We start from the raw sequence: 24,216 nt of genomic DNA, 5'->3' as shown, positions 1-24,216 counted from the left end.
CTCCCAGTGGGGTCAAGGCCTAGCTCTTGGGCCTGATGGGGCCACCCAAAGTTCCTTATATCACTGGTGACCTGGCCCTTAGCCCATGATGGGCGCCACCCTCAGCCTGACCCCAGCAAATGTCCTGGTCTGCCTGCTGCTCCGTGGCAAGGTTCCTGTCTCCTGCCCAAAACAGAAAGTCCTGACAGTCCGCTGCCTGTGCTGAGTGCCTGGACAGAGTGTGCTATCTTCCATCTATGGCAAGAAACAGCGCCAGGCTGTACATTCTGCAAGGGGCTGTGGCCTTGCCATGATGAGTGGTCATTGTTCTGCCTCCTGCCTATAGTAGAGGCTGTCTGTCACTTTGCCTCTTGAAGACATGGGGCTGTCCTGCCTGCCTCCCCCAAAACAGGATATTGTCAGCATTCTGTTTGTAAGAGGACTGTTAACCTACCCTTAACCTTCCCTGTGATTCTATTAAGACAATTGTCCTGTGCCACAAGAATGATATGGATACTGTTCTATCAGTGACCTAGCAACCTCTCACCTCATGTCTGCCTATAACACCCATGGTCTTGTCCCCAACTATATAATGGTGCTATGTCCTTACCTCTGACCTTGAACCATGCCATTCTGCCTTTGTCATTAGACTGACTCCACTCAGCAATCACACTGTGAGCCTTCCACTGAGAGGTGAGCATGTGTCTGCTCGCCCCTGCTCATGAGGTTCAAAGGCTCACTGAATCTCTTGTTCGTGTATGCACAGGAGGGAGGGTCTGTCAAACATCCTCACCTCAACTTCAGACCTCCAAGTGCCACCCTCAGGGTGAGTAGGGGCTGGTCTAGAAATGTCTGGGACCTCAAGGGGCTGAGGGGCAGGGGGCTATGGTGGCAGGAAGTTTAGGGTGCTAGAGGCTTGTGGTTGGGCTGCTGGGGCCTGGTTGGCTGCAGAGCCCCAGGAGGAGGCAGGAAGTCAGGGTGGGACGTGGGCGCGAGGAGACAGGTGGTGGCTACATTGGCAAGGGGAGCTGAGACTGGGTCAGGGCAGCCAAGCCAGGCCGGGAACACCATGTGAATGGGCCAGAGGGCTCCAGGCTGGGCAGGTAAGGAGTACTGGGGACAGGGGTCAGGGCTGTGGGAGCCTGGTGAAAGAGGGCTGCAGCCGTGTGTAGGGCTAGGCTCCCAGGATGCAGCAGTCCTTCAAGCCAGAAGACAGAAACACCAGGCTTGAGGTGTGGCTATGTCTTGGCCACACCTCAGTGGGATCATAGAGATCTGGCACATGGATGTCAGGTATTTAAAAAGCTTTCAAGAATCACCAAATCCAGTCCCTTGTCCTATGAGGATGAGGTTCCCGAGGCCCAAATAGGGTGATGCACTTGCTGCCTGTGGTCTCTCGTTGGATAGGGAGATGTGATAGTCAGGCTTGAGTATGAGGGCCAGGGAATCGGTTCTTCTGGCCGAAGACCGAAGAGAGAGAGACAGTCACACAGCACATCCAAATGGACATATGAGAAAGACTTTAGCCTCAGTGACCAGCATTGCCTGAGAGAAGGAGTAGCTGCAGGGTGGGGGTGAGGGGGTGGATATGTGAGAGGGTGTTTATTGTTGGGGATGGAGTTTCCAGGGCGGACACATCTAATCTGACTTTGGGAAGTTGGAGCAAATGAGAATGATGGGAGAGGGAAGAGGAAGGGCTATTTTTATCCAGGACAGGGGTGCAAATGGTTCTGAGCTAGGAACTTCTGAACTTCCTTCTGGAAAGTTGCCATTCCTGCCTTGCCAAGTGTTGCAACAGGATGTCCCCCCTCTGTCCTGTCTCCTCCTGCCTCAGCCCCAGCTGGGGCATGTTGGTCCAGTTAGTCCTGCTGATTTCTGCTTCAGACCCCAAGGGATGGAGGCCCAGGTAGTATCAACTACCTTCCACCCCCTCACATTCTGACTCTGAGCATTCAGCTTTGGGGGGCAGTCCCCAACTCAACCAGACTTTCCAGGTTTCCTCTGCCTCACAGGAGTTTTTCGTGGCACACACTTTTCGTCTAGTCAGCATGTCCCAGCCCTTCTCCTGTCCTCAGCCCTGACAAGAGGCCACAGGCCTTGGGGCTGGAGACAGACCTGTGGCCTCTGGTGGGGGCTGGGGTAGACGTTGGATCTCCCTAAGCTTCACCTGCTCCTGGACAGGCAAGAACAGATCCTCTGCCCAGCCACTCAGCTCTGTGTTGACTGAGAGATGAATCAGACAGGATCCCTCATCCTTGGAGCTCAGGACAGTAGCTCTTCTCGAAGGGAGAAAGGCCAAATGGACAGGGGCAGAGAATGGGCCGAGGGAGCAGAGAAAGGAGAAGGCTTCTCTTAAATGGATCTAGAAATCTTCTTGAAGAATTGAGGCAGTTCCAACAAGGACACAGTCTCATTTTGCAGAGTGCCAGGGACGTGTTCCCTAGGACCACAAGGGCAGAGACCTCAGAGGAAGAGAGCCCCGGGGTGTGGAGCGGTGGGAAGAACATGCATTTCAGGGTCAGGAAGACCCACACACAACTCCAGGTCTGCTGTTTCCTTGAGTGAGTGGCTTCATTGTTCTGAACCTGAACTTCAGTTTAGTTGTCCATAAAGAGGCAATAATAAATTCCTCCCTTTCAGGGTGCTTGTGGGGCATCAAAGAGAAAATAATGACTATACTGTGCTCTGGGTAGTACCTGACACACAATAGGTGCTTAAAGGAGGCTAAGTACTTCCTTCCCCTACAAATAGTGTACCAAGTGGAGGAATGTCCACACCCAGAATAACACCTACCCAGCGCCTTGGCCTTGGCAAGGCAATGAACCACCCATTCCCTCACACTTGCGGTGTGGCTTTGCAAATAAGTTTGTTTCTTGTATGTAGTGGGTATGGGAACTCAAGCAAGCTAGACACTGAGCTGGGCCAGGGTCTGCCTTAGATGAGGAACACACACACACTCACACACACTCACACATACACACACACACTCCAAAACACCACACACTATCATCATAGGAAAAAATATAGTCTGCTCAGAAGCAGAGGCAGAGACCTCACACACAACACAAGCAGATACTCCGGTTTCTCTTCAGATTGCATAAATACTCAGCCTTTTACAACACAGGCTGGATCCTACAAATTCAAACACACACACACACACACACACACACGCTAATGACTTCAAGGCTAAACTCAATTCAGTGAGAGCAATTCTGAGGAAAGAGGGTGGGATGGGGCAAGGCAGGACCAAGATATCATCCAGGTATTTTTCCTTTTTGCTGGTGCCCATAGCTTCGTGCATGCTAAATATATGCTCTGCCACTGAGCTGTACCCCAGGCCAGGAATGTGGTCTTTAATAATCCTCCTCAGTGTGGATTTTAAGAGTATCTGAAGCTGCACTTCCAACCCTTGTACTAAAGAACACCAAGTCCATGAGGCACCTGAAAAAGAAAAGGGCTTGGGGCTCAATCACCAGGGCCACAGCTATAAACCCTGTCCCCCAGGAGTGTCACAGTCAATGCCAGCTTGTTAGTGTTCTGTAAATCTCCCCAGAAAAGAATCCCAATTTATTTCATTTGACCCAGGGCTTCTCAAACTTCCTGGACACAAAACTTCTTCTTTTTTTTCTTCCTATGCCAACCTATTCCATGCTTATACTTTTTTTACACTTCTTTTTTCTTTCCTTTTTTTTTTTTTTTTCAGCACTGGAGTTTGAACTCAGGGCCTACACCTTTAGCCACTTCACCAGCCTTTTTTTGGTGTGTGTGTGACGGGTATTTTAGAGAGTTTCGCGAAATATTTGCCTGGCCAGGCTGGCGTCAAACTATGATCCTCCTGATCTCTGCCTCCTGAGTGTATAAGATTACAGGCGTGAGCCACAGTGCCCAGCTCATGCTTACATTTCTTGAGACAAGGACAGGAATGGAAGGTCAGGAAGAGCTGCGTAGTTTATTCTCCTCAAAGGACACTGTTTCATACGGCATAATGGCACATGCCTGCCTGTAATCCCAGCACTTGAGAGGCTGAGTGTAGGAGAATTGAGAGTCCAAGGCCAGCCTGGGCTATATACTGAGACCTTGTCTCAAAAAAAGGAAAAAGGAAAGGAAGAGGAAGAACGAGGAACCATGGCAGCTTTTTGCAGTGGTCTAGGGAGGAAGAAGTTGGCACACCGGGTAACGGCTGATGTCTGCCTTCCAGATTGTAGAGCTCATGTGGTGCTATGGAAAAAAGGTTGTTCACAATATACATAGGTAACCAGCATGAGGTCCTGCCCAGTCCAGTGGAAAATCCTTATAAGAAGACTTAAAGAAATGTAACTTGAGCTGGAGGCTTAGGTAAAGTGGTAGAGTACCCGCCTAGCAAGTGTGAAGCCCTGAGTTCTAACCCAGTCCTGCAAAAAAAAAAAAAAAAAAGTATCTTGTATGGGAAATATATAGATTATAAGAATGTACAGCTTTTGTCCCAATTTATTTCTCCATTTCCCGGATACATTTGTGGAAGGCATTTCACAGGTCTTTGTGGGAAGAAACAGAAAGAAATAACAAAAGTAATTAAGAGAGTTCAAATAATGGGGTTTCTGCCGGTTACATACCACAATCCGATGCCTCAAAGATCCTAAAGTTTGTAATATCGAATATTGCGAATAAAGTATATGAGGCCACTGTCAGTAAACTGACTTTATAATAAAGAGAGAAAGAAAGAGAGAGATCAGAAACTCAGCTCCTTTACTCCTACTTTTGGAATGTGCCTCCTGGGAACTGTCTAGCTGCTAAAAGACACAGGGTGAAGAGCTTAGTCCCCAGAGCCAAGCAGATCAGGGTTCAACTCACACCTATTTGTTCGTTATGAGGCCTCAAACCATTGCTTTATTCTGTTTAGATTTCAGTTTTTGCATCTGTAAAATGGGCACTTACTACATAGGATTATCAATCAGAATCACACTAAGTAATTCAAATAATGCAAATAAAATAATGTGTGGCACAGAACCTGGCCCTATACACACATATTTACATGTAAATTGGCTTATTCTCTGAATTTGGTTCTGCAACATTCTTGCGTTGTACCTGGAGCTCATACATGGAATTTTAGCATTTATCAGCGTTAGCTAAAAGTTAGCTTACATAAACTGGGTAATGGTGGTGATTTTCATGTTACTTCCGGCAAGTATTGCTGTCTGGTGTCGTCTTGTTGGGAGTTGCAGACATTACTGGTCAGCCAGCGAATGACAGGTTATACAGCGTCCTGAAAATGAAGTGACCCACCAGAGGGACCTCTCTCCAACACAGGCAGGGCTGGGATTGGAATGTCCCTGTCTGCTCACCTCCGTGGCCTCAGCACTAGAAAAGAGCCTGGGATGCAGAAGTGCCCATTTCATTCCTGTCAATAGCCTGGTCAATTTAGAAAGTTGCAGCTGGAGCTACGGTGTGGCTTAGGGGTAGAGCATTTGCCTAGCACATGTGAGTCCCTAGATTCGATCCCTAGAACCTCAAAAAAAAGAAAAAGAAAAAAGAAAGTGTGGCCCCTCTAAGCCCACTAACAGAGCTCTAAGCACAAAGTTCTTTCTCACAGGGAGGAATTTCCTACCACAGGTACATCGAGATATGTGTGAATGATTTTAGGACATGATAGATAAATATTTACAAATGTTAGTTTATAGGACTGGTGGGATGGCTCAAGTGGTACCAAAAAAAAATTTAGTTTATGTATTTTAATGTGCACTTATGCACATTACATACAGCTGGTGATGCTGCCTTTCCACTTATGGTAGAGAAGTTTCCATTTCAGATAAGCATATTAAAGGGGCAAGAAGCAAACTGAGTGACTTATGTATTCCTTTGCTATGATCATTCTGTGATTTGGGGTAAATGTTGGAAAATATGATTTTAGCAACCTACCGCCAAGCAATGTATGTATAAGGTTCCAATTAATAAATTGCGAAACTAAAAAAAAATTATTAAAGGGGAAAAGGTGGTCTGTTGAAATGCCAAAAATCAAGAGGGAAAATGAAAATGATAGAACATTTTAGTCCGGAAGATGGTTTATGGGAGTTTCACTAGGCTGGAGCCTTACTTAGAGCTTGGCAATCTTTACTGCTTTCTGAGAATTTCTGGGAGACTGTGTTATGGAGGCTCAACTCACTATGTTCATGTCATAGTGATCCAATTTTTTTTTTTGTGATACTGGGATTTGAACTCAGGGCCTCATGCTTTTCGAGGCAGGCGCTCTACTGCTGGAGCCACATTCCAGCCCCACTAGAAATTATTTACCATGCCTGCCAACCCTGATTTTGCATATCATGATGAGGTTTTTGGGGATATCGATAGCTAAGGCCCTTCATTGTACATATGCAACTTTGCTGTAAACCAAATCTTGGCCAGAGGAAAAGACCCCTGCCTGTAGTCCCAGAGATCAGGAGGATCGCAGTTTGAAGCCAGCAAATACAAATAGTTCATGAGACCCTATCTTGGAAAAATTCATCACAAAAAAGGGCTGGTGGAGTGGCTCAAGGTGTAGGCCCTGAGTTCAAACCCCAGTAGCACACAAAAAAAATGTTTTAAATGATTTCTGACATATTTTGTGCCCAGCCTATAACCATGATCTACAGTAGACTAGCCTGCCATTCTGCATTTAAGAAGGTCAAGCAAGAAGCTGACACACATTTCTGACAAAATGTTCAACAAATCAATAGGTCTGTAGTTGAAGGAGGAAAAGTGATGCCTTTTAAATTTTATTTTATTTTAAAAGGAGACAAAATATTCTAGGCCTGGCTGGATGAGATAACATCTGTGAGGATGATGAAAGTGGCCAAGTCTGCAAGAATCAGAACTCATTTTTTCCTTTTTTTAGTTATGATCCCATTAGGTAGCCCAGGCTAGCCCCAAACTCTCAATCCTCCTGCTTCAGACTCCCCAGCGCTGGGATTACAAGCATAAGCCACCATCCATGGCTCAGAACTCATTTTGATGATGTGATTCCTAAATAATCCTTGGATCAGAAAATATAATCCAGGAGTTTTCACAGTCTGGAATTTTTTTGTGTGTGTGGTACTGGGGCTTGAACTCAGGAACTACACCTTGAGCCACTCCACTAGCTCTTTTTTGTGATTTTTTTTTTTTGAGATAGGGTCTCATAAACTATTTGCCTGGGCTGGCTTTGAACCTCCATCCTCCTGATCTCTGCCTCCTGAGTAGCTAGGATTACAGGCATGAGCCACTGGCACCCAGCCTGGAATTTTTTTTTAATCAGTTATATACTGTGTGATCAGAGCCACTGTGTATGTTAGGTAAAGTGGCCTTGTGCCAAGGGGCAAGAAAGGGTGGGGACTAAGCAGGTGTGGTGGTATACACCTGTAATCCCAACACTTGGGAGGCTGAAGCCAGAGGATTGGGAGATGGAGGCAAGCCTTGGCTCTATGGTGAGACGCTGTCTCAACAAAACGAAACAAAAAAGGGTGGGAACTGAAATCCAGCTCTCACTTCACTCTTTCTACAAGCTTGAAACTCCAGGGAGGAGTACTCCCTTTAAGGGGGGCCCAAAGTGTCCTGTGGACCATGCACAGCCTCGAGTTTGACCAGCAACATGACACACCCTCTTCAGAGATGGTATAGAATCTGTAGAATTCTCCCTGTTGACAAAGGGTTCCTGAGTTGGGAAAAGAGGATGTCCTCCTTCATTCACCTCAGAATCTGTCCTCATTGCTGGACTGGGGAGCCCTGGGGACTCCTTGGATCTCTCTCTTTTTTTTTTTTAATTCTTTCTTTCAGACAATGAGAAATTTATATTAAGCTTTAATTTTGAATTCTTCTTACTGGCCTCATTATTAACCTGGTTAGATCATTTTGGCTACCCAGAAATCTTTGTCAAATTGAGACTAGAAAGATGAGACCCACATTTTGCATGACTCAACTGTGCATCTGTGACCTCACAATTACACAGGGACAGACAACTCTGCACCCTTCCACTGTGTTACGCATTCCTCTGCCCACACGGACTCATACAAACTCATGGATCTGCACACAGTCACAGTGCTCACCTGCTCATTAGCACAAACTGGCATTCGCCAGTCAAACAAAACTACAGAAGCATGCATTCCAGGTCCAGGGAGCATTGTCCTGGCACGAAAAGCCTCTGTTAGCAGCACAATGGGCAAGTCTTGGACAAGAAGACCAGTCTCTTTGTCTAGCTTTCTTTGTGACCTTTTCAGGTCACAGCTACTTTAGACCACCTCAGGGTGTAAAGAGTAGGGGAAAGTGGCTTGATGAAGGATGGAGGGGCTGTGTGCCAGTGGTTTACACCTGTAATCCTAGCTACTTGGAAACTGAGATCAGGAGGATCACGGTTCCAAGCCAGCCCTGTGCAAATAATTTGTGAGACCCTACCTCAAAAACTCATCACAAAAAAAGGGGCCGGTGGAGTGGCTCAAGCGGTAGAGAAACTGCCTAGCAAATATGAGGCCCTAAGTTCAAATTCCAGTGCTACAAAAGAAAAAAAAAAAGACCAAGGGGCCTGGTTTGAGTTCTCTGTCAAGAACCCAGATTCTCATTATTATTATTAATTATTATTATTAGTAGTAGTACTAATAGTAATAGTATTTTTGAGAAACCATCTTGCTATCTAGCCCAGGCTGGCCTCGAACTTGCTTTCCTCTTGCCTCAGCCTCCTGAGTGCTGGAATTACAGGCATGTACTACCATGCCCAGCTCCATCTTTTTTTTGGGCAGTACTTGGGTCTGAACTCTGGAGCTCACTATACTAGACAAACACTCTACCACTTGAGCCGCTCCTCCAGCCCTCTTTTTTCTTTTGCACTACTGGGGTTTGAACTCCGGGCCTACACCTTGCGCCACTCTATCAGCCCTTTTTTGTGATGGGTTTTTTCGAGATAGAGTCTCAAGAACTATTTGCCCGGCTGCCTTCAAACCCCGATCCTCCTGCTCTTTGCCTCGTGAGTAGCTAGGATTATAGACATGAGTCACCAGTGCCCAGCTAGCCCTCTATTTTTATTATTTCTTCTCTCCATCTGTGAGATGAATTACGTTAGTGCTGGTGAATTACGTTAGCGCTTCCTGAGCTCTTCCCTCCATGGTTTTCATGATTTTGAAGTTTTTGCCTACAAACTTAACCTCATTTAGATACTATATTTGTTGTTTTCTTACTCACTTTTTAAATTTATTTTTGGTGCTGGAGATTGAACCCAGGGACTCACACATGCTAAATTCAAATTTTCATTAGAGACTTAACAAAACAGTCATTGAAGAAACAATGAGCGGGCTGCCGGTGGCTCATACCTGTGAGAACCTGAGAAATAGTTTCACAAGATCCTATCTCAAAAAACTGTTCACAAAAATAGGGCTGGTGGAGTGGTTCCAGGTGAAGGCCCTGAGTTCAAACCCCCAGTACGGAAAAAAAAGAAAAAGAAACAGTGAAAGGATTTGTCAAACCCAGGGCCTCATTCATGCTAAGCAGTTATTCTGCCTCTGAGCTACACTCTAAGATCCTGGCCCCAGTCTTACTGGGTGTTGGATCCTTTCTGGTGGGCCCAGTTAAGTCCAGAATATGCATCCTGCCTGCGTGCAGGATCCCTTGGATCCTAGCTCAAGGCTTCATGGTTCCTTCTCCCTCCCCAGCCGATCCCAGCTTGGACCAGGTACCAGCTTCCAGTCTTGTGATCTCCAACCTAGATTCCTTCTGCCTCTTCTACTGGCCTCTCCTCACTGCTGCACCCCAGTTCATCCCCTCTTTTTCCCCCCAATACTGAGGATTGAACCAAGGGTTTTGTGCATGCTAGGCATGTGCTCTACCACTTGAGTCTCACCCTCAGTCCCCCTTTTGACTTTTAAATTTTGAGACAGTGTCTCCCTAGGTTGCCCAGACATCAAACTTGTAGTCCTCCTGCCTCAGCCTCCTGAGTATCTGGGATTACGGGTGTGTATATCATATTAGGCTCTCATCCCCTCTTCTTTTGTTTCTTTTTGCAGTATCTGAATTTGAACTCGGGGCTTTATGATTGCTAGGCAAGGCAGGCATCTTTTTTTTTTTTGGTGGTAGTATTTGGGTTTGAATTCAGGGCTTACATATTTGCTAGACAGGTTCTCTATCACTTGAGCTGCTCCAACAGCCCTTTTTTGGATTTTTGAGATAGGACTGGCCTGGGCTCAAAATCTTTCTGCTTCAGCTTCCCAACTGCTAGGATTGCAGATCTGTCACCATTCTGGGTTCACTCTCTCTTTCTCTCACTCTCTCTCTCTGGTGGAGTTTGAATTTAAGGCTTGCTAGGTAGGTGCTCTATCTCTTGAGCCTCACCTCCAGCCCTTATTTTCTCATCTTAACCCCAAACTGTTCTTTTGCCTTTTTCCAAAGCCTCCAAAAATGTCAAGCCTGTAAGTGATCTTATTGATTTAAGCCCATGGCTCATCTGATGTTGGGATTTCTGTATAACATAAACAACCTTTGCTTTTCCAAGACCCGTTTGAATCACAACCAGTAGGAAGCTCACTGCCCACTGCCCTCCTAGGCAGCTCAGCTCATCTCAGGCTGGGTCCACAGTGCTCTCAGTTCTTTTGTAAAGGCTTATCAGCCAATCACTTTCTGGCCGTAATAAAATGAGCTGTCAAGATATCATTTGTGCCAGGCACTGGTGACTCACTCCTGTAATTCTAGTTACTTGGGAGGATTGAAGATAGGACCAGCCTGGGCAAATAGTTGCCAAGACACCAGCTCTAAAATAACCAGAGCAAAACAGACTGGAGGCATGGCTCAAGCAGTAGAGCACCTGCTTTGCAAGTGCGAAGCCCTAAATTCAAATCCCAGTCCAACCAGAAAGAGAGAAAGAGACAGAGAGAAAGAGAGATTATTTGTTGTTGGGTGTGATGGTGCACACCAATAATACCAGCTCCTTGGGAGGCAGAGGCAAGAAGATTGAGTTTGAGGCCGGCCTGAGGAAAATTAGCTAGTGAGACATTATACAAATACAAACTGGGGATGGGGGAATGGCTCAAGCAGTAGAGTGTTTGCCTATGTGGGAAGCCCTGGATTTAATCTCCAGTACAAAAAAAAAAAAAAAAAAAAGACATTATTTGTAGCATAAATGATCTAGCAGGATTTCCACAGGGCCCCAAGGACTCCTAATAGTAGGGTCGAGGGAAGAGTGAATATGTTACTCTTTTTCCTAAAATCTCTTGATTTGGCTCAACATCCCACGGACACTTTACAAAATGCAAAAATCTTCCGTAATAGGTCCATATCCTTTATCTTATATGAATAAGGTCAAGTACCACTCGTGTGGTGCTAGAAATGCACATTGTGACTTCTGGTACCTGTGGGAGGCTATGACTGGCTCAGCTGAAGAAACATAAGTTTAAAACAAAGAGGATTATTTGACAGTCCCATTTTCCTGCCCTCCCAAGCAGGGGAGGGTAAAGCCAAATGGGCACTAGTAGAAGTCCTCCCAAGCTCTAGCTTAATCTAACAGTATGTAACAGTATTTAAGATGATGAAAGGAATTATGATCTCTGTGACTGAAGAGGAAAAGTAAGAATCAACAGTCACACAATAAATTTCACAAGTAGTATTTGAATGTAAGTCTTTAAGACTCCAGGGCTTGTCTTCTGAGTCTTGCTAACCAGAAGCCTCCAGTGCTCCTATCTCTTATGAGACCTGGAGTAGATGAGCAACTCTAGCTTCGCTCTGCCCAAAATAGCTTGTGTGAATTTAGACAGGCCTCTCTGGGGCTCACTCAGCTCATCTAAAAGCAGAGATTAAAGCCGGTGTGGTGGTGTATATCTGTAGTCCCAGCTACTTGGGAGACTGAGGCAGGAGGGTCACTTGAGCCCAGGAATTTGAGGCAGCCTGGATAACATAGCAAGCCACTGTCTCAATAAATGAATTTATTAATTAAATAAAATCAGGCTTGAAGGGAGAACGTGAACTAATTCTCCACATACCAGCTGACATTTGCTATCAACAATAGTTCGAGGTGCTTGGGTTTTCAAGGCAAGTAAGTACAGCTTCTATTTTTTGTTTTTGTTTTGTTTTGAAAGTTTTAGCAAGGATTTATTTTAGGATAAAGTATAGACAAGGGCAGGAGAGGGAAAAAGAGAAACATTTCCTGTTCCCTACATAGGAAATGGGAGCAAAGACTCCTTATAGGTTTTTTTTTGTTTTTGGTAGTACTGGCCTTTGAGCTCAGGGCCTCACACTTGCTAGGCAGGTGCTCTACCACTTGAGCCACTCTGTCAGCCCCTAAAATAAATTTTTTTTTTCATCTTTTGTTTTTTTTGGCAGCACTGGGGTTTGAACTCAGGGCCTCACACTTGCTAGGCAGGTGCTCTTACCACTTAAGCCATTCTGCCAGCCAAACACAAGATGTGAAGTAAGAAAATAATATAGGGGGAGGGGGAGGAGGAAGGTTGATATATTGTGTGCACATATGTAAATATCACAATGTATCCCACTATGCAACTATTATATGCTAATAAAAAAAAGTCAAAGTAGCTCAGAGCACAGACTGTGCTAGCGTGCAGGGGCCTCTGTGTGTGTGTGTGTGTGTGTGTGTGTGTGTGTGTGTGTGTGTAGCAGAACAGACTGAGGGATGAAGTTGATGTTAATATTAAAGGTCTTAAACACATGGTAAATTACACTCTGAGGGCCAGTACTTTCCAAGCAATCTGAGGAGCAGCTGGAACAGGGATGTCTAGGGCCTCAGAGGGAGCTCACCCCACACATGCATGCTCTCCCTTGTGCAGAAGAGCTCCACTTTTACCTGCTGTATCTATGGAGTTCTGCTTGGTTTCATCTGACAAAAAGTTTCCACTGCTAAAACAGGCAAACAAACAAAAATGTTATGGCCTACAGGACGTCTGAAGGGTTTTCACTGGTGAAAAGCAAAACCTTGTTAGAAGAAGCCTTCTGAAGAAAACTGCTGGTGTGGGTGTGGGTGTCTGTGGGGGTGTAGGGACAGGATAGAGGCCTGAGGCTGGCTCTTGGGACCTGGAATCTCTGTCAGCTTCTGTGGCTGGCAGAGGAGATGTGATTAAGAGAGGGGACAAGCATACTCTCTGGAAGGGGGAGGATCCTATTGAAATTTAGGTCTCCCCGGGGCTTGGTGAAGTGTGTGATCTCTGGGAGGTAGTTCCCCAGCTCAGGGACTGATAGGGGGTGGGGAGGCAGGAAGTGGGTAACTAGACTAACAAAGGTGCCTGTGGCGGTTTACCCATCCCAGGTGGGAGGGTGAGGCCTAGAACTTGGCCTGGGTCTGGGGCTTGGTATGAAGTTAGGTGGGTCAGGAAGGCTCAGAGGAAGCACTAGTCAGGAGCTAGGATCCTCCATTTCAGCTCTTCTGTGGCTGGAGAATGGGGACCCCTGAGCAGACAGTCTCCAGTACTTTTAGAAATCCCTAGGCCAATGCCCTAAGATGTTTGAGGCTGGGGGAACAGTACTAAGGGAGAGCTCCTTCAGCCCACTCACCATTCCCTCAGGGACCATGGGCTGTAGCTGCAGTTCAAACCCTGAAGATGACTGGATGGAAAACATTGATGTGTGCGAGAACTGCCACTACCCCATAGTCCCACTGGATGGCAAGGCCACGGTAAGAGGCAAGACCGGGTTGGTGAGAAAGTCAGTAGGGTGGGAGTACACCTCAGGAGAAAGAAATGTGCCACAACTATAGGTCCTTGAAATAACAGAGCAGCCCTCTTCCCTAGAATACAAGAAGAAAAAGAGGCTCTGAGTGGGGAAGGGACTCTCCTAAGGTCACACATACACAGTTGGCAAATTTGGGGATAAGACTTGGCCATGATGGAGAAATGGAGAGCAAGACAGAGGGGAGGGGAGCCAAGGTCTAATTCTGTCTTCTTTCTCTGACTCCACCATCACCCCCCATCTCACAGCTGCCCATCCGAAATGGCTCTGAAGTTCGGGACGCACTGGTCACCTATGAGGGCTCCAATCCACCAGCCTCTCCACTGCAAGGTGACTCCAGACATCAGGGTGGGAAACATAAGGCCTGTGGATCCTTGGCTGAAGCTTCCATCTGTTCCCCACCTACTCTCTAGCCTGTCCTGCCTCTCTTGGCCCCAGTCTTGTTCCCTACCCTATGACTCCAGAACTCCCTCCTCCCTACCAAGCCCAGGCTAGCTCTTTTTGACACTCCCTGGTCCCGTCTTTACAGACAACCTGGTTATCGCCCTGCACAGCTATGAGCCCACTCACGACGGAGACCTGGGCTTCGAGAAGGGTGAACAGCTCCGCATCGTGGAGCAGTGAGTGCCCTTTCACCCCACTCACCCTGCTCTGGTGGATTCTGAGGAAGCGGTACCGGGTACCACAGTCCTCCTATGGTCCCTGGGCTTAGGTTGGGCGCCTTTGGGACAAAACGGGGGGGCTCCAGAGTGCTCAGCCCGGGGTGCAATAACTCGGCCTAACTAGAGACTCTGACGAAGGGTGTCTTGTGGCAGAGCAGGCCGCCCTGACTGATTCTATGGTGCAGGAACGGCGAATGGTGGAAGGCTCAGTCCCTGACCACGGGCCAGGAAGGCTTCATCCCCTTCAACTTTGTGGCCAAAGCAAACAGCCTTGAACCTGAACCGTGAGTGGGGACCCGTCGTGGGGATGGGCGGGGAGCAGATCTAGTGACCTCGGGGCAGGGAGTGGGCCTGGGGACGGTGAATGCTTGAGAGTGCTAGAAGACGAAGCGGCCAACAGACGACAGACTTCGCATCTGCCCTGCGCAGCTGGTTCTTCAAGAACCTGAGCCGCAAGGACGCAGAGCGGCAGCTCCTGGCACCCGGGAACACGCACGGATCCTTCCTCATCCGGGAGAGCGAGAGCACGGCAGGTGAGCTGCGAGCGGCGGTCTCTGTGGGCGTGGCCCCGGGATGTGGGCGTGGCCCCGGAGTGTGGGCGGGGCCTCGGTGGGCAGGGCTGTGGAGGTGCGGGCTGGGCACTGCAGGTTGCAGAGGTGCGGGCCGGTTGAGCTCTCCAGTCTAGGGGTGCGATGGTTTCGTGACTCACAAGGGGCCACCCCTCCCTCTCTTTCGCGTTCTTTAGTCCGTTATTTCGTTCATTCATTCACTATTCAGGATCCTTTTCACTGTCTGTCCGGGACTTCGACCAGAACCAGGGAGAGGTGGTGAAACATTACAAGATCCGTAACCTGGACAATGGAGGGTTTTACATCTCCCCTCGCATCACTTTTTCCGGCCTGCATGAACTGGTCCGCCATTACACCAGTGAGCACCTGCAGGACCCCCTCACCCGTGCCCTATTAGCCTGTCTTCCCCTAGTCCTTCATCAGGAGTACCCCTCAACCATCTTTCAGGGTACTTCTTCATTCCTGGCAGTGGATGAGGTGTAATACCCTTCCCTACGACTGCAGATATCGGGTGACAGACCCCAATCCCCATCCCTCCTCAGTCCATTTCCCCTAAATGGGAACTTGGAAAAGTGGGGATTAGGAGGAGCAAAGGCTCCCATACTGACAGCCCTCCCCCCTCCCTTGTTTTTGCAGATACCTCTGACGGGCTGTGCACGCGGTTGAGCCGTCCCTGCCAGACCCAGAAGCCCCAGAAGCCATGGTGGGAGGACGAGTGGGAGGTTCCCAGGGAGACACTGAAGCTGGTGGAGCGGCTGGGGGCTGGCCAATTCGGGGAGGTGTGGATGGGTGAGTGTGGCTCTCCATGACTTTGGGGAAGTGGGGAAGGACATCCATCGAGATCATAGGAGTCACTCCACAGTGACCTACTCAGGGTAGCTGCCTGCTCCCAGGAGCAAGAGCTCTGCAACTCCTCCAATCCCTCCCACTGCTGACCAGGGTACTACAACGGGCACACGAAGGTGGCAGTGAAGAGCCTGAAGCAGGGCAGCATGTCCCCTGATGCCTTCCTGGCTGAGGCCAACCTCATGAAGCAGCTGCAGCACCAGCGGTTGGTCCGGCTCTATGCTGTGGTTACTCAGGAGCCCATCTACATTATCACAGAATACATGGAGAATGGTAGGTGCCACAGTAATGCCTGGCCACTGGGGGATGCTGCTGACCCCTCTGTCACTACCCCAGAGTGGGAATGTGCTCTTTCCTCTGGACCAGCACCGAGGGTTTGTAGAGGAGCTTTGTAGGGTCCCTATGACTCACCTCCAGAGGAGAGAAGGTGTGTCACCTGACTCAGGCTGGGGGCTCAGCGTAAGGTAGCAGGTTTGGGAAGAGCATTTGCTCTGGTCTCTACCTGCGGTCTCATTTGCCTTCTTCCAAGACCTACCTGGATCTCAGGGTGTCGGAGCTCTGAAAATGGGGGATCCCTAGTCTCATTTCTCTCCCCTCTGCCTTGAAGCCTATGGAGGGCAGATCCGTTCCCTAAGCCTGTTTTTCTGCTTTAGATGAATCTGCCAACCCCAAGGTCCTCCATGGACTGCTAATAGACAGAGTAAGAACCCCACCAAGACAGATATGAGCTTCTAGGCTCTGCTTTACTCACGTTGATTTGCAGTGTGTGACATAGGCCAAAACCCTGTAATGTCTCTGATGCTCATTTCCCCCAGATATAACAACAGAAATGTAAAGGAGTGTACTCAGAGATAATATATTCATCAAGGAAGCTAGGCACTGGTGGCTCACACCTGTAATCCTAGCTACTCAGGAGTCAGAGATAGTTTGAAGCCAGCCCAGACAAATAGTTTGTGAGACCCCATCACAAAAACAGCTGGCAGAGTGGATCAAATGATAAGAGTGCCTGCCTAGCAATCATGAGGACCTGAATTCAAACCCCAGTACTGTAAAAAAAAAAAAAAAAAAAAAAGATTTATCAGGGGCCCTAGAGTTTGACTGCCTGGTTAGAGTCATGGTTTTACAATTGTATGTATAACTTTGGGTTGATCATCGCTTCTTTCTGCCATGGCTTCCTCATCTGTAAAGTGATGGTGCTAATGCAATACCATCTTCCGCAGAGTCTTCATGAGGATGAGTTAAAACAGTACCTGCTCTAAGTTTTTTGTTTCACTCTGATTCTTTGGGAGTACAAGATTTGTCCCTCTTTCAGAGAGGAAAACACCTGTCTGGTAGGCTGATGTGTTCTGTAAATAGTGAGCAGGTTTCATCCTGGATGAAACCTGGTGGTTTCTTGGAGTGTTGGGTTGGGAAGGGTTCTGAGGCTCACTGGAGGTGAGTGCTGGAATTGACAGTACCATCTACTGCTAACCAAGGAACGGCCACATATTTGCTGTGTCTGGGTGAGGGCTTCCTCTTTGGTGACTAATTCAGCCCTGTAGCACAGACTATCATTCTCACATGGGGTTTTAATCTCTTAGATAGGGCAAGTGGCCACTAACTCCACCCCAGCGGCTCCCATCCATGGTTTTCTCCCAGCTGCTCTCTCCTACCAGACAAGTGGTCTCTCAGGCCCCAGGCACCTGTTTCCCTACTCTATTCAATACATTAATACACTCAGCACAGGCCCTGGAAACATAGATGGTAGGTACTGGAAACATGGGTGAATTAAATAATTCCCGCTATCAGGGAAACCTGAATTTTTCTTTTTTTGGTGGTGTGGGGTTTGAACTCAGGGCCTTGGCACTTGCTAGACAGACACTCTACACCTTGAGCCACTCCACCAGTCCTTTTTTGTGATTTTTTTTTTTTTTTTGAGATAGGGTCTTGCAAGCTATTTGCCTGGGCTGGCTTTGAACCTCCATCCTCCTGATCTCTGTCTCCTGAGTAGCTAGGATTACAGGTGTGAGCCACTGGCACCTGGCTTGCTCTGATTATTTTTGAGATAGGGTCTCACTTTTTGCCCTGGGCTGGTCTGGACCACCATCTTCCTATTTTACACTTCCCACTACAGCTGAAATGGCAGACACACACCACCATGAGATGGGGTCTCATGAGCTAACTGCAATCCTTCCAATCTCAGCCTGCCACATAACTGGGACAGGCTCGCCCCACTGTGCTCAGCTATTGGTTGAGATGGGGTCTTGTGAATTTTTTTCCCCAGGATGATTTCAAACCAAAATCCTCCAAATCTCAGACAGCCTGCTAAGTAGCTAGGATTACAAGCTTGAAACACTGCACTCATCTAGGAAACCTGATTTTTGTCATGGATACTGGGTAAATCAAAGTTTGTGCCATGGGGAAGTTCCAGCATGTCATAGAAATGTAGATGATGATGCAATTTATTGTACCTGACAGGAAGCTTCCTGGAAGTGGTCTAGCAGAACCATGAAAGAAAAACTTTTTCATTTTTGGCAATACTGATGTTTGAACTCAGGGCCTTGCACTTGTGACGCAAATGCTCTACCACTTGAGCTACTCTCCTAGCCCAAAAAGTAGAATTTTCACAGAGATGAAACAGAGATTTGGGGGTGAGAGTCTAATGGTTTGTGTGAAGAATCTGAAAATTGTCTGTTTAAGTGAAGTAAGACAGGCAGGGTAGGGGAAAGAGGGAAAGCTACAATTGTGTACAGTACAGGGCTTTGGGTGCCCAGTTTAGGAATTTGAACTCTTACCCTGTGACTGACAAGAAGTCTATAAATCCTTCAGTCACACCCCACTGGAAAAGGGTCTTCCCATATCCTGAGCATCCTTACCCTAAACAGAAACTCCTACCTTCTCACTCCATATCCTTCCTTTCCCCACGTCAGACACTGCTTCCAGACTCCACTTGGGGAAGAAGGGTCTGGGGGCCTCCTCTTGGGCAGCTTGGGTCAGCAATTCTTGCTTCCTCTAACAGGGAGCCTGGTGGATTTTCTCAAGACTCCCTCAGGTATCAAGTTGACCATCAACAAACTCTTGGACATGGCAGCCCAAGTAAGGAGATTGGCAAGGGACTGGGTGCAGGTATAGGCCAGTGGGGTGAAGACTGATGACCTGTACCTGGCCTGCAGATTGCAGAGGGCATGGCATTCATTGAAGAGAGGAACTACATCCATCGTGACCTGCGGGCTGCCAACATCCTGGTGTCTGACACCCTGAGCTGCAAGATTGCAGACTTTGGTCTAGCACGTCTGATTGAAGACAATGAGTACACAGCCAGGGAGGGTAGGTGTTTGATATGAGGGAGGTCTGGGGCCTGCAGTGTCTGACCAAGCAGACTCAGGTAACCTCACTCTGCCTCTTCCCAGGGGCCAAATTTCCCATTAAGTGGACAGCACCAGAAGCCATAAACTATGGGACATTCACCATCAAGTCTGATGTGTGGTCATTTGGGATCCTGCTGACGGAGATTGTCACTCATGGCCGCATCCCTTATCCAGGTCAGTGCCAAGGGCAGGAACTGAAAGATCACAGAGGTTTTCCCTCTCATTTCTTTTCTTTCTTTTTTTTGCAGTACTGGGGTTTGAACTCAGTGCCTTCACCTTGAGCCACTCCACCAGCCCATTTTTTGTGATAGACTTTTTCAAGATAGGTTCTCATGAACTATTTGCCCTGGCTGGCTTCAAACCATGATCCTCTTGAGCTCTGCCTCCTGAGTAGCTAGGATTACAGGCACGAGCCACTGGCACCCAGCTTCCCTCTCATTTCTTCCCATGCTCAGAATCTGAAATTTCTGTTTCTCCTCTATCTTCCCGGGGTTGTGACTCCAACATCTCCAAGAAGATGTCACATCTCCCAGGACTGTCTGTCTCTGGATCTCTTTCTCCTTTAATAACTTCAGCTCTTTTCTTTAGTTCTGTCACAGGTCACCTAATATGACAGACGTAGATCTGGCCCGGAGGCAAGAGGCCTGCCTTTTCTCACCAGATCAGACCGTGATGCTAACTTTGATCAGATTGTTCCTTCTTTCCCTGTTAAATATGGGATCAAAACAGTGCCTTGCCTATGCTAAGTTATTAGTATTCATTACTTTGGGGAAATCATATCACTTCTGTGACCCTCAATTTCCTGATACAAGAAACAAGAGACTTTGTGAAAGACTCTGACCCCCATAATAGGTGCTCATTAAACACTGAAGCTTTCCATCTATAGAGGGAGAGAGACAAGTAAACAACTGCCCCCCCCACCTGCCCTCCATTTCCTGGACAATGCCTATAGCCTTGAATTCAGCCAAGATGAGTTGAATTTTTTTTCTTCCTGCTGCTGGACCTTGTGCATGTTAGGTAAGCATTCTACTACTAAGATACACCTCCAGCCCCAGGGGTGGAATTTTTTGAAAGGAACTTGCTAAGAAACTTGCTAGGAAAAAAGCACAGAAAGAGAGGAGTAGGGAAGTTATGGAGCAGTTGGATTTGCTCAAGCTCCCCACATGCCTGGAGCAATGTAACAGAACTTTGCTTCTAGGGAGGTAAAGGCATCTTAGAATCAGGTGAGAGGTCAAAGGATCTCCCTTCCCTCCCTTGGCTTAGGCATCACTGTCCAGGGGCAGTGTTAGAGTTAGACCAGGTATCCTGCCTAAGGTCCTTATTGCTCTTCCACTGTGCCCCAGAGGCAACCCAATAAAGACTATTTCCATTAGCCAGGTGTGATGATGCATGCCTATAATCCCAGCTCTGGGGTAGGCCACATGACTACATAGTGAGACCCTGTCAAAAAACAGCCCCAAAACCCCCCAAAAAAACAGCCCAACAGAATATCTCCATCAGAAGAAGACAGGTGGGGCTGTAGGTGTGGCTCAAGTGGTAGAGAGCCTGCTTTGCAAGTGTGAAGCCCTGAGTTCAAATCCCAGTCCCACCAAAAGAAGAAAGTAGGCAGTAAAAACATGGTGACAAAGGGCAACTGACATGTACATCAGGGTCAGGAACACAATGGGGAGAAACAAGCACTTTGGTGACCTTCAAGCAGAAGGTTCCAATGAAGGCATGAGGGTCCTGGCCTGAAGGCATAGCTCAAGTAGTAGAGCCCCTGACTTGTGAGCACGAGCTCTGAGTTCAAACCCAGTACTGCCAAAAGAAAAAAAAAAATAGGACTTTTGTAAAATTTGCCTACTTCCAAATATAGGTGATCGATTCAAATTGTTTTAAAACACCATATGGGCCAAACTGAGTGAGTCTGTGGGCTATATTTAGCCTGAGTTTGCACCCTTGATTCTAGCCACAGATTTTTGGTTTTTTCGCCTGCATCCTACAATGTTCTGATTTTAAAATATGAGACACCCATAGGTAGAGGCACCGCTTGGGCAAGACCTGGGCAAACAGGGTCTCTATTGACCAGGGCCTAGACCCAAGCTTTGCAAGAGCAAAACCATTTTGCTAGAACCCTATAAGAATTTGGTTTTGGGAGACTACTTGTCACAGCCTTCTCTCAAGAGACTGAAGGAGAAACCAGAGGACTGAAGGAGAAACAATACTTACTTGGGGTTCACATGCCAGAAGCCTACCATGGAGCCAGGACTAGCAAAGAGAGAGGGAACCAGTCCATCTTTGTCATGGGGGTCTAGTGAACCTTCTCAGCCCTAGGCAGGATCTATTTTCTGGGACCTGTGGACTATCTGGTGTCCTTATGCAGCATCTCATGTGCCTGGTCCCAAAGCTAGAGATACCTCCCATCCTCATTATTCCCATGAAATGATAATAATCACAAGTACTCCTAGGAAGCATCCCTTAGCCAGGTACGGTACTTGGTGCTTTGTATTCACTATCTCAGCAATCCTCATAACAATTGTGGAAAAAGGAACAACTATTTACTCTGTTTTCCAGATGAGAAAACTGAAGTTCAAAGAGGTAGGTCACTCAAAGTCCTACAGTTAACGTGTATATTGAGTGTGTAAGCTATATCAGGTACTCCAAGTTTTATGACTGACATTCAGCAGGTTATCACTAGGAAGGCCTACCAGGGATAAAGACCTTTAGTTTGGTACTCACTTGATGCCAGTTAAATATTCTAAACATCACCAGTGTTACTCAGCATTCTACTACTGTAACAAAATACCTGAGATAATCACCTTAGAAAGAAGAAATACTTATTTCAGCTCACAGTTTCAATGACTGTTTCCCCTGTGTCTTTGGGCCTGTGGAAAAACAACATATCATAGTTGGAGTGTATGGTAGAGAAACCTGATCACCTCATGGCAGCCAGGAAGCAAAGAGAGGAAGAGGAGGGGCACTGGTCCTGATATCTCTTTCAAGGGCACATCCCCAATGACCTAACTTCCTCCAACTAGACCCCTCCTCCTAAAGGTTCTGCCACTTCCCACTTGCACCATGTGCTGGGGACCAGACCCTTAACACATGAGTCTTTGAAGGACATTCAGGATTCAAACTATAAGGCTTGCAGAGTGGCTCAAGTGGTAAGAGCACCTGCCTAGCAAGTGTGAGGCCTGAGTTCAAACACCAATGCATGCAAACTATAGCATCAGCTCTACCTGTGGGCTGCCAAAGCCTGGAAGCTTGATGTCCTTTTTCCCATCATCCTCCAGGGATGACCAATCCTGAGGTGATTCAGAACTTAGAGCGAGGCTACCGCATGGTGCGGCCTGACAACTGTCCAGAGGAGCTGTATCATCTCATGATGCTGTGCTGGAAGGAGCGCCCAGAGGACCGGCCCACCTTTGACTACCTGCGCAGTGTGCTGGAGGACTTCTTCACGGCCACAGAGGGCCAGTACCAGCCCCAGCCTTGACAGGCCTCACTGTTTGTCCTGGGGCTCTCCCTGTCTCATCAGCCTGGCTTGGGGAAGTAGAGTTCTTGTGCCATACCCATGTGTGGCCTATGCAAAGTGGACTTAACACATAAACCCCACCCACATGTAACACAAACACACAAATCTTGTGTCTTGTACACACATCCTGTACTTGTGTGTCTCTGCACATATATTTTGTACATGTGGAGCATGTGCATGTATGTTTTGGACACCATCTAAGGTGTTTCTTTCTGGACCCTCCCATTTCCTGAGACCACAGAGAGGGGAGAGGACTGTGATTGACACCTGCTTCTGCCCACCACTTTTTTTCCTCAGGTCATCTAGAAGCTCCTTGCGGGCTGGAACCTTTTCTGTGTGCTCTACCTCGGTGCCTGGCACACATCAGGAGTTCAATAAATGTCTGCTGATGAAGGCTGCACATTTCTTTGCTGCACACTCCATCTTCTGTTCCTTTGGGGGAGAATGGGGGTTTGAAAGATGGAAACTAGATCACCCTAAGTTAGGGTAAGAGATGGGATGAGTGGATGTCTAGATTTTTTTCCAGCCCTAGTGACTCTGGGGGCCTAGAAGAGGGTCCCACAACTCTGCTCTGTGGACTCTGCAAACGTCTTCAAATGAGACAGTGTTCCTTACCCCTCCCCAGAGGATTCAGGGACACTCTTACTTGGAACTTCTTAAGGAGTGGGTGGGTCACAGGACCTTCTTCCCCTTTATATAAGGCCAATAGCATGTTATTTATTTTTTTTTATAGCTACTGATTTTCTTTTCTTTCTTTTTTTTTTTTTTTTTTGGTGGTACTGGGGCTTCAACTCAGGGCCTCACACTTGCTAGGCAGGCACTCTACCACTTGACCCACTCCAACAGCTCTTTTTTTGAGTGTTGGGTATCTTTGAGATAGGGTCTCACAAACTGCCCCGGGCTGGCTTCAAATCAAGATCTTCCTAATCTCTGCCTGCTGAGTAGATAGGATTACAGGGGTGAGCCACCAGACCCCAGCTCACCAGTCCTTTTTTTGTGTTGGGTATTTTCAAGATAGTGTCTCTAGAACTATTTGCCTAGGGATGGCTTGGAACTGTGATCCTCCTGATCTCTGCCTCCTGAGAAGCTAGGATTACAGGTATGAGCCACTGGTGCTCTGCTCCGAGAAGGTGACTTTAAAGCTTTGAAAGTGAGGGAATGAACCATGTGATACGAGATGTGGGTAGCTAGAGGGACTAGCCGAGAAGTATGCTTACCTGAGAGAATAGATCCTATGGGTCCTGAGATCTTATGACCTTTATAGAAGCCCTTTTGAGGAAACTGCAAGAATCTTCATGGAAGGTAGGCTTGAATAGGGATCTGCCTTATTCTATTTCCTGAGTTTTGGGATTACAGCTGAGCACCATCATGCTCAGACCAGCCTTCTTACTACTGTCTGAGTTAGCCAATTTATAAACTGAGGAGATTTTGCATAAAACAGATTTCTGCTTTGCTTGAAAAATGGAAGATTTGGCTACCTTGTATTTATGGAGCAGGTTAGGGGCCATTCCATCCAGGTGGGACATGAATTTTCTCCCTTTGCCAGAGTCCCTTCCACTCCCAGACAGCGAAACCAAGTCTTACTAGCTATTTATCATCAATCTTGTGCCATTATTCTTTTCTCTTTTTCTGTTTTTGAGGTACTGGGGTTTGAGCTTAGG

General features: G+C 47.4%; 1 protein-coding gene across 1 annotated transcript; it reads left to right on the top strand.

Moving 5' to 3' along the window:
* The first annotated feature begins 624 nt into the window (after positions 1-624).
* On the top strand, positions 625-22,960 carry Lck (LCK proto-oncogene, Src family tyrosine kinase). The gene is made up of 13 exons (XM_074080687.1): positions 625-805; positions 13,455-13,564; positions 13,866-13,947; positions 14,147-14,237; positions 14,465-14,563; positions 14,709-14,812; positions 15,057-15,206; positions 15,485-15,637; positions 15,788-15,967; positions 18,693-18,769; positions 18,847-19,000; positions 19,084-19,215; positions 22,314-22,960. The coding sequence occupies exons 1-13, from the start codon at positions 679-681 to the stop codon at positions 22,514-22,516; spliced, it is 1,662 nt and encodes a 553-aa protein (XP_073936788.1). The 5' UTR covers positions 625-678; the 3' UTR covers positions 22,517-22,960.
* The last annotated feature ends 1,256 nt before the right edge of the window (positions 22,961-24,216 follow it).

This window comes from Castor canadensis, chromosome 7 (genome assembly GCF_047511655.1).
Source record: "Castor canadensis chromosome 7, mCasCan1.hap1v2, whole genome shotgun sequence".
Lineage (NCBI taxonomy): Eukaryota > Metazoa > Chordata > Mammalia > Rodentia > Castoridae > Castor > Castor canadensis.
The sequence above is the reverse complement of the archived record's forward strand: the minus strand, read 5'-3'. Positions and strand labels throughout refer to the sequence as shown.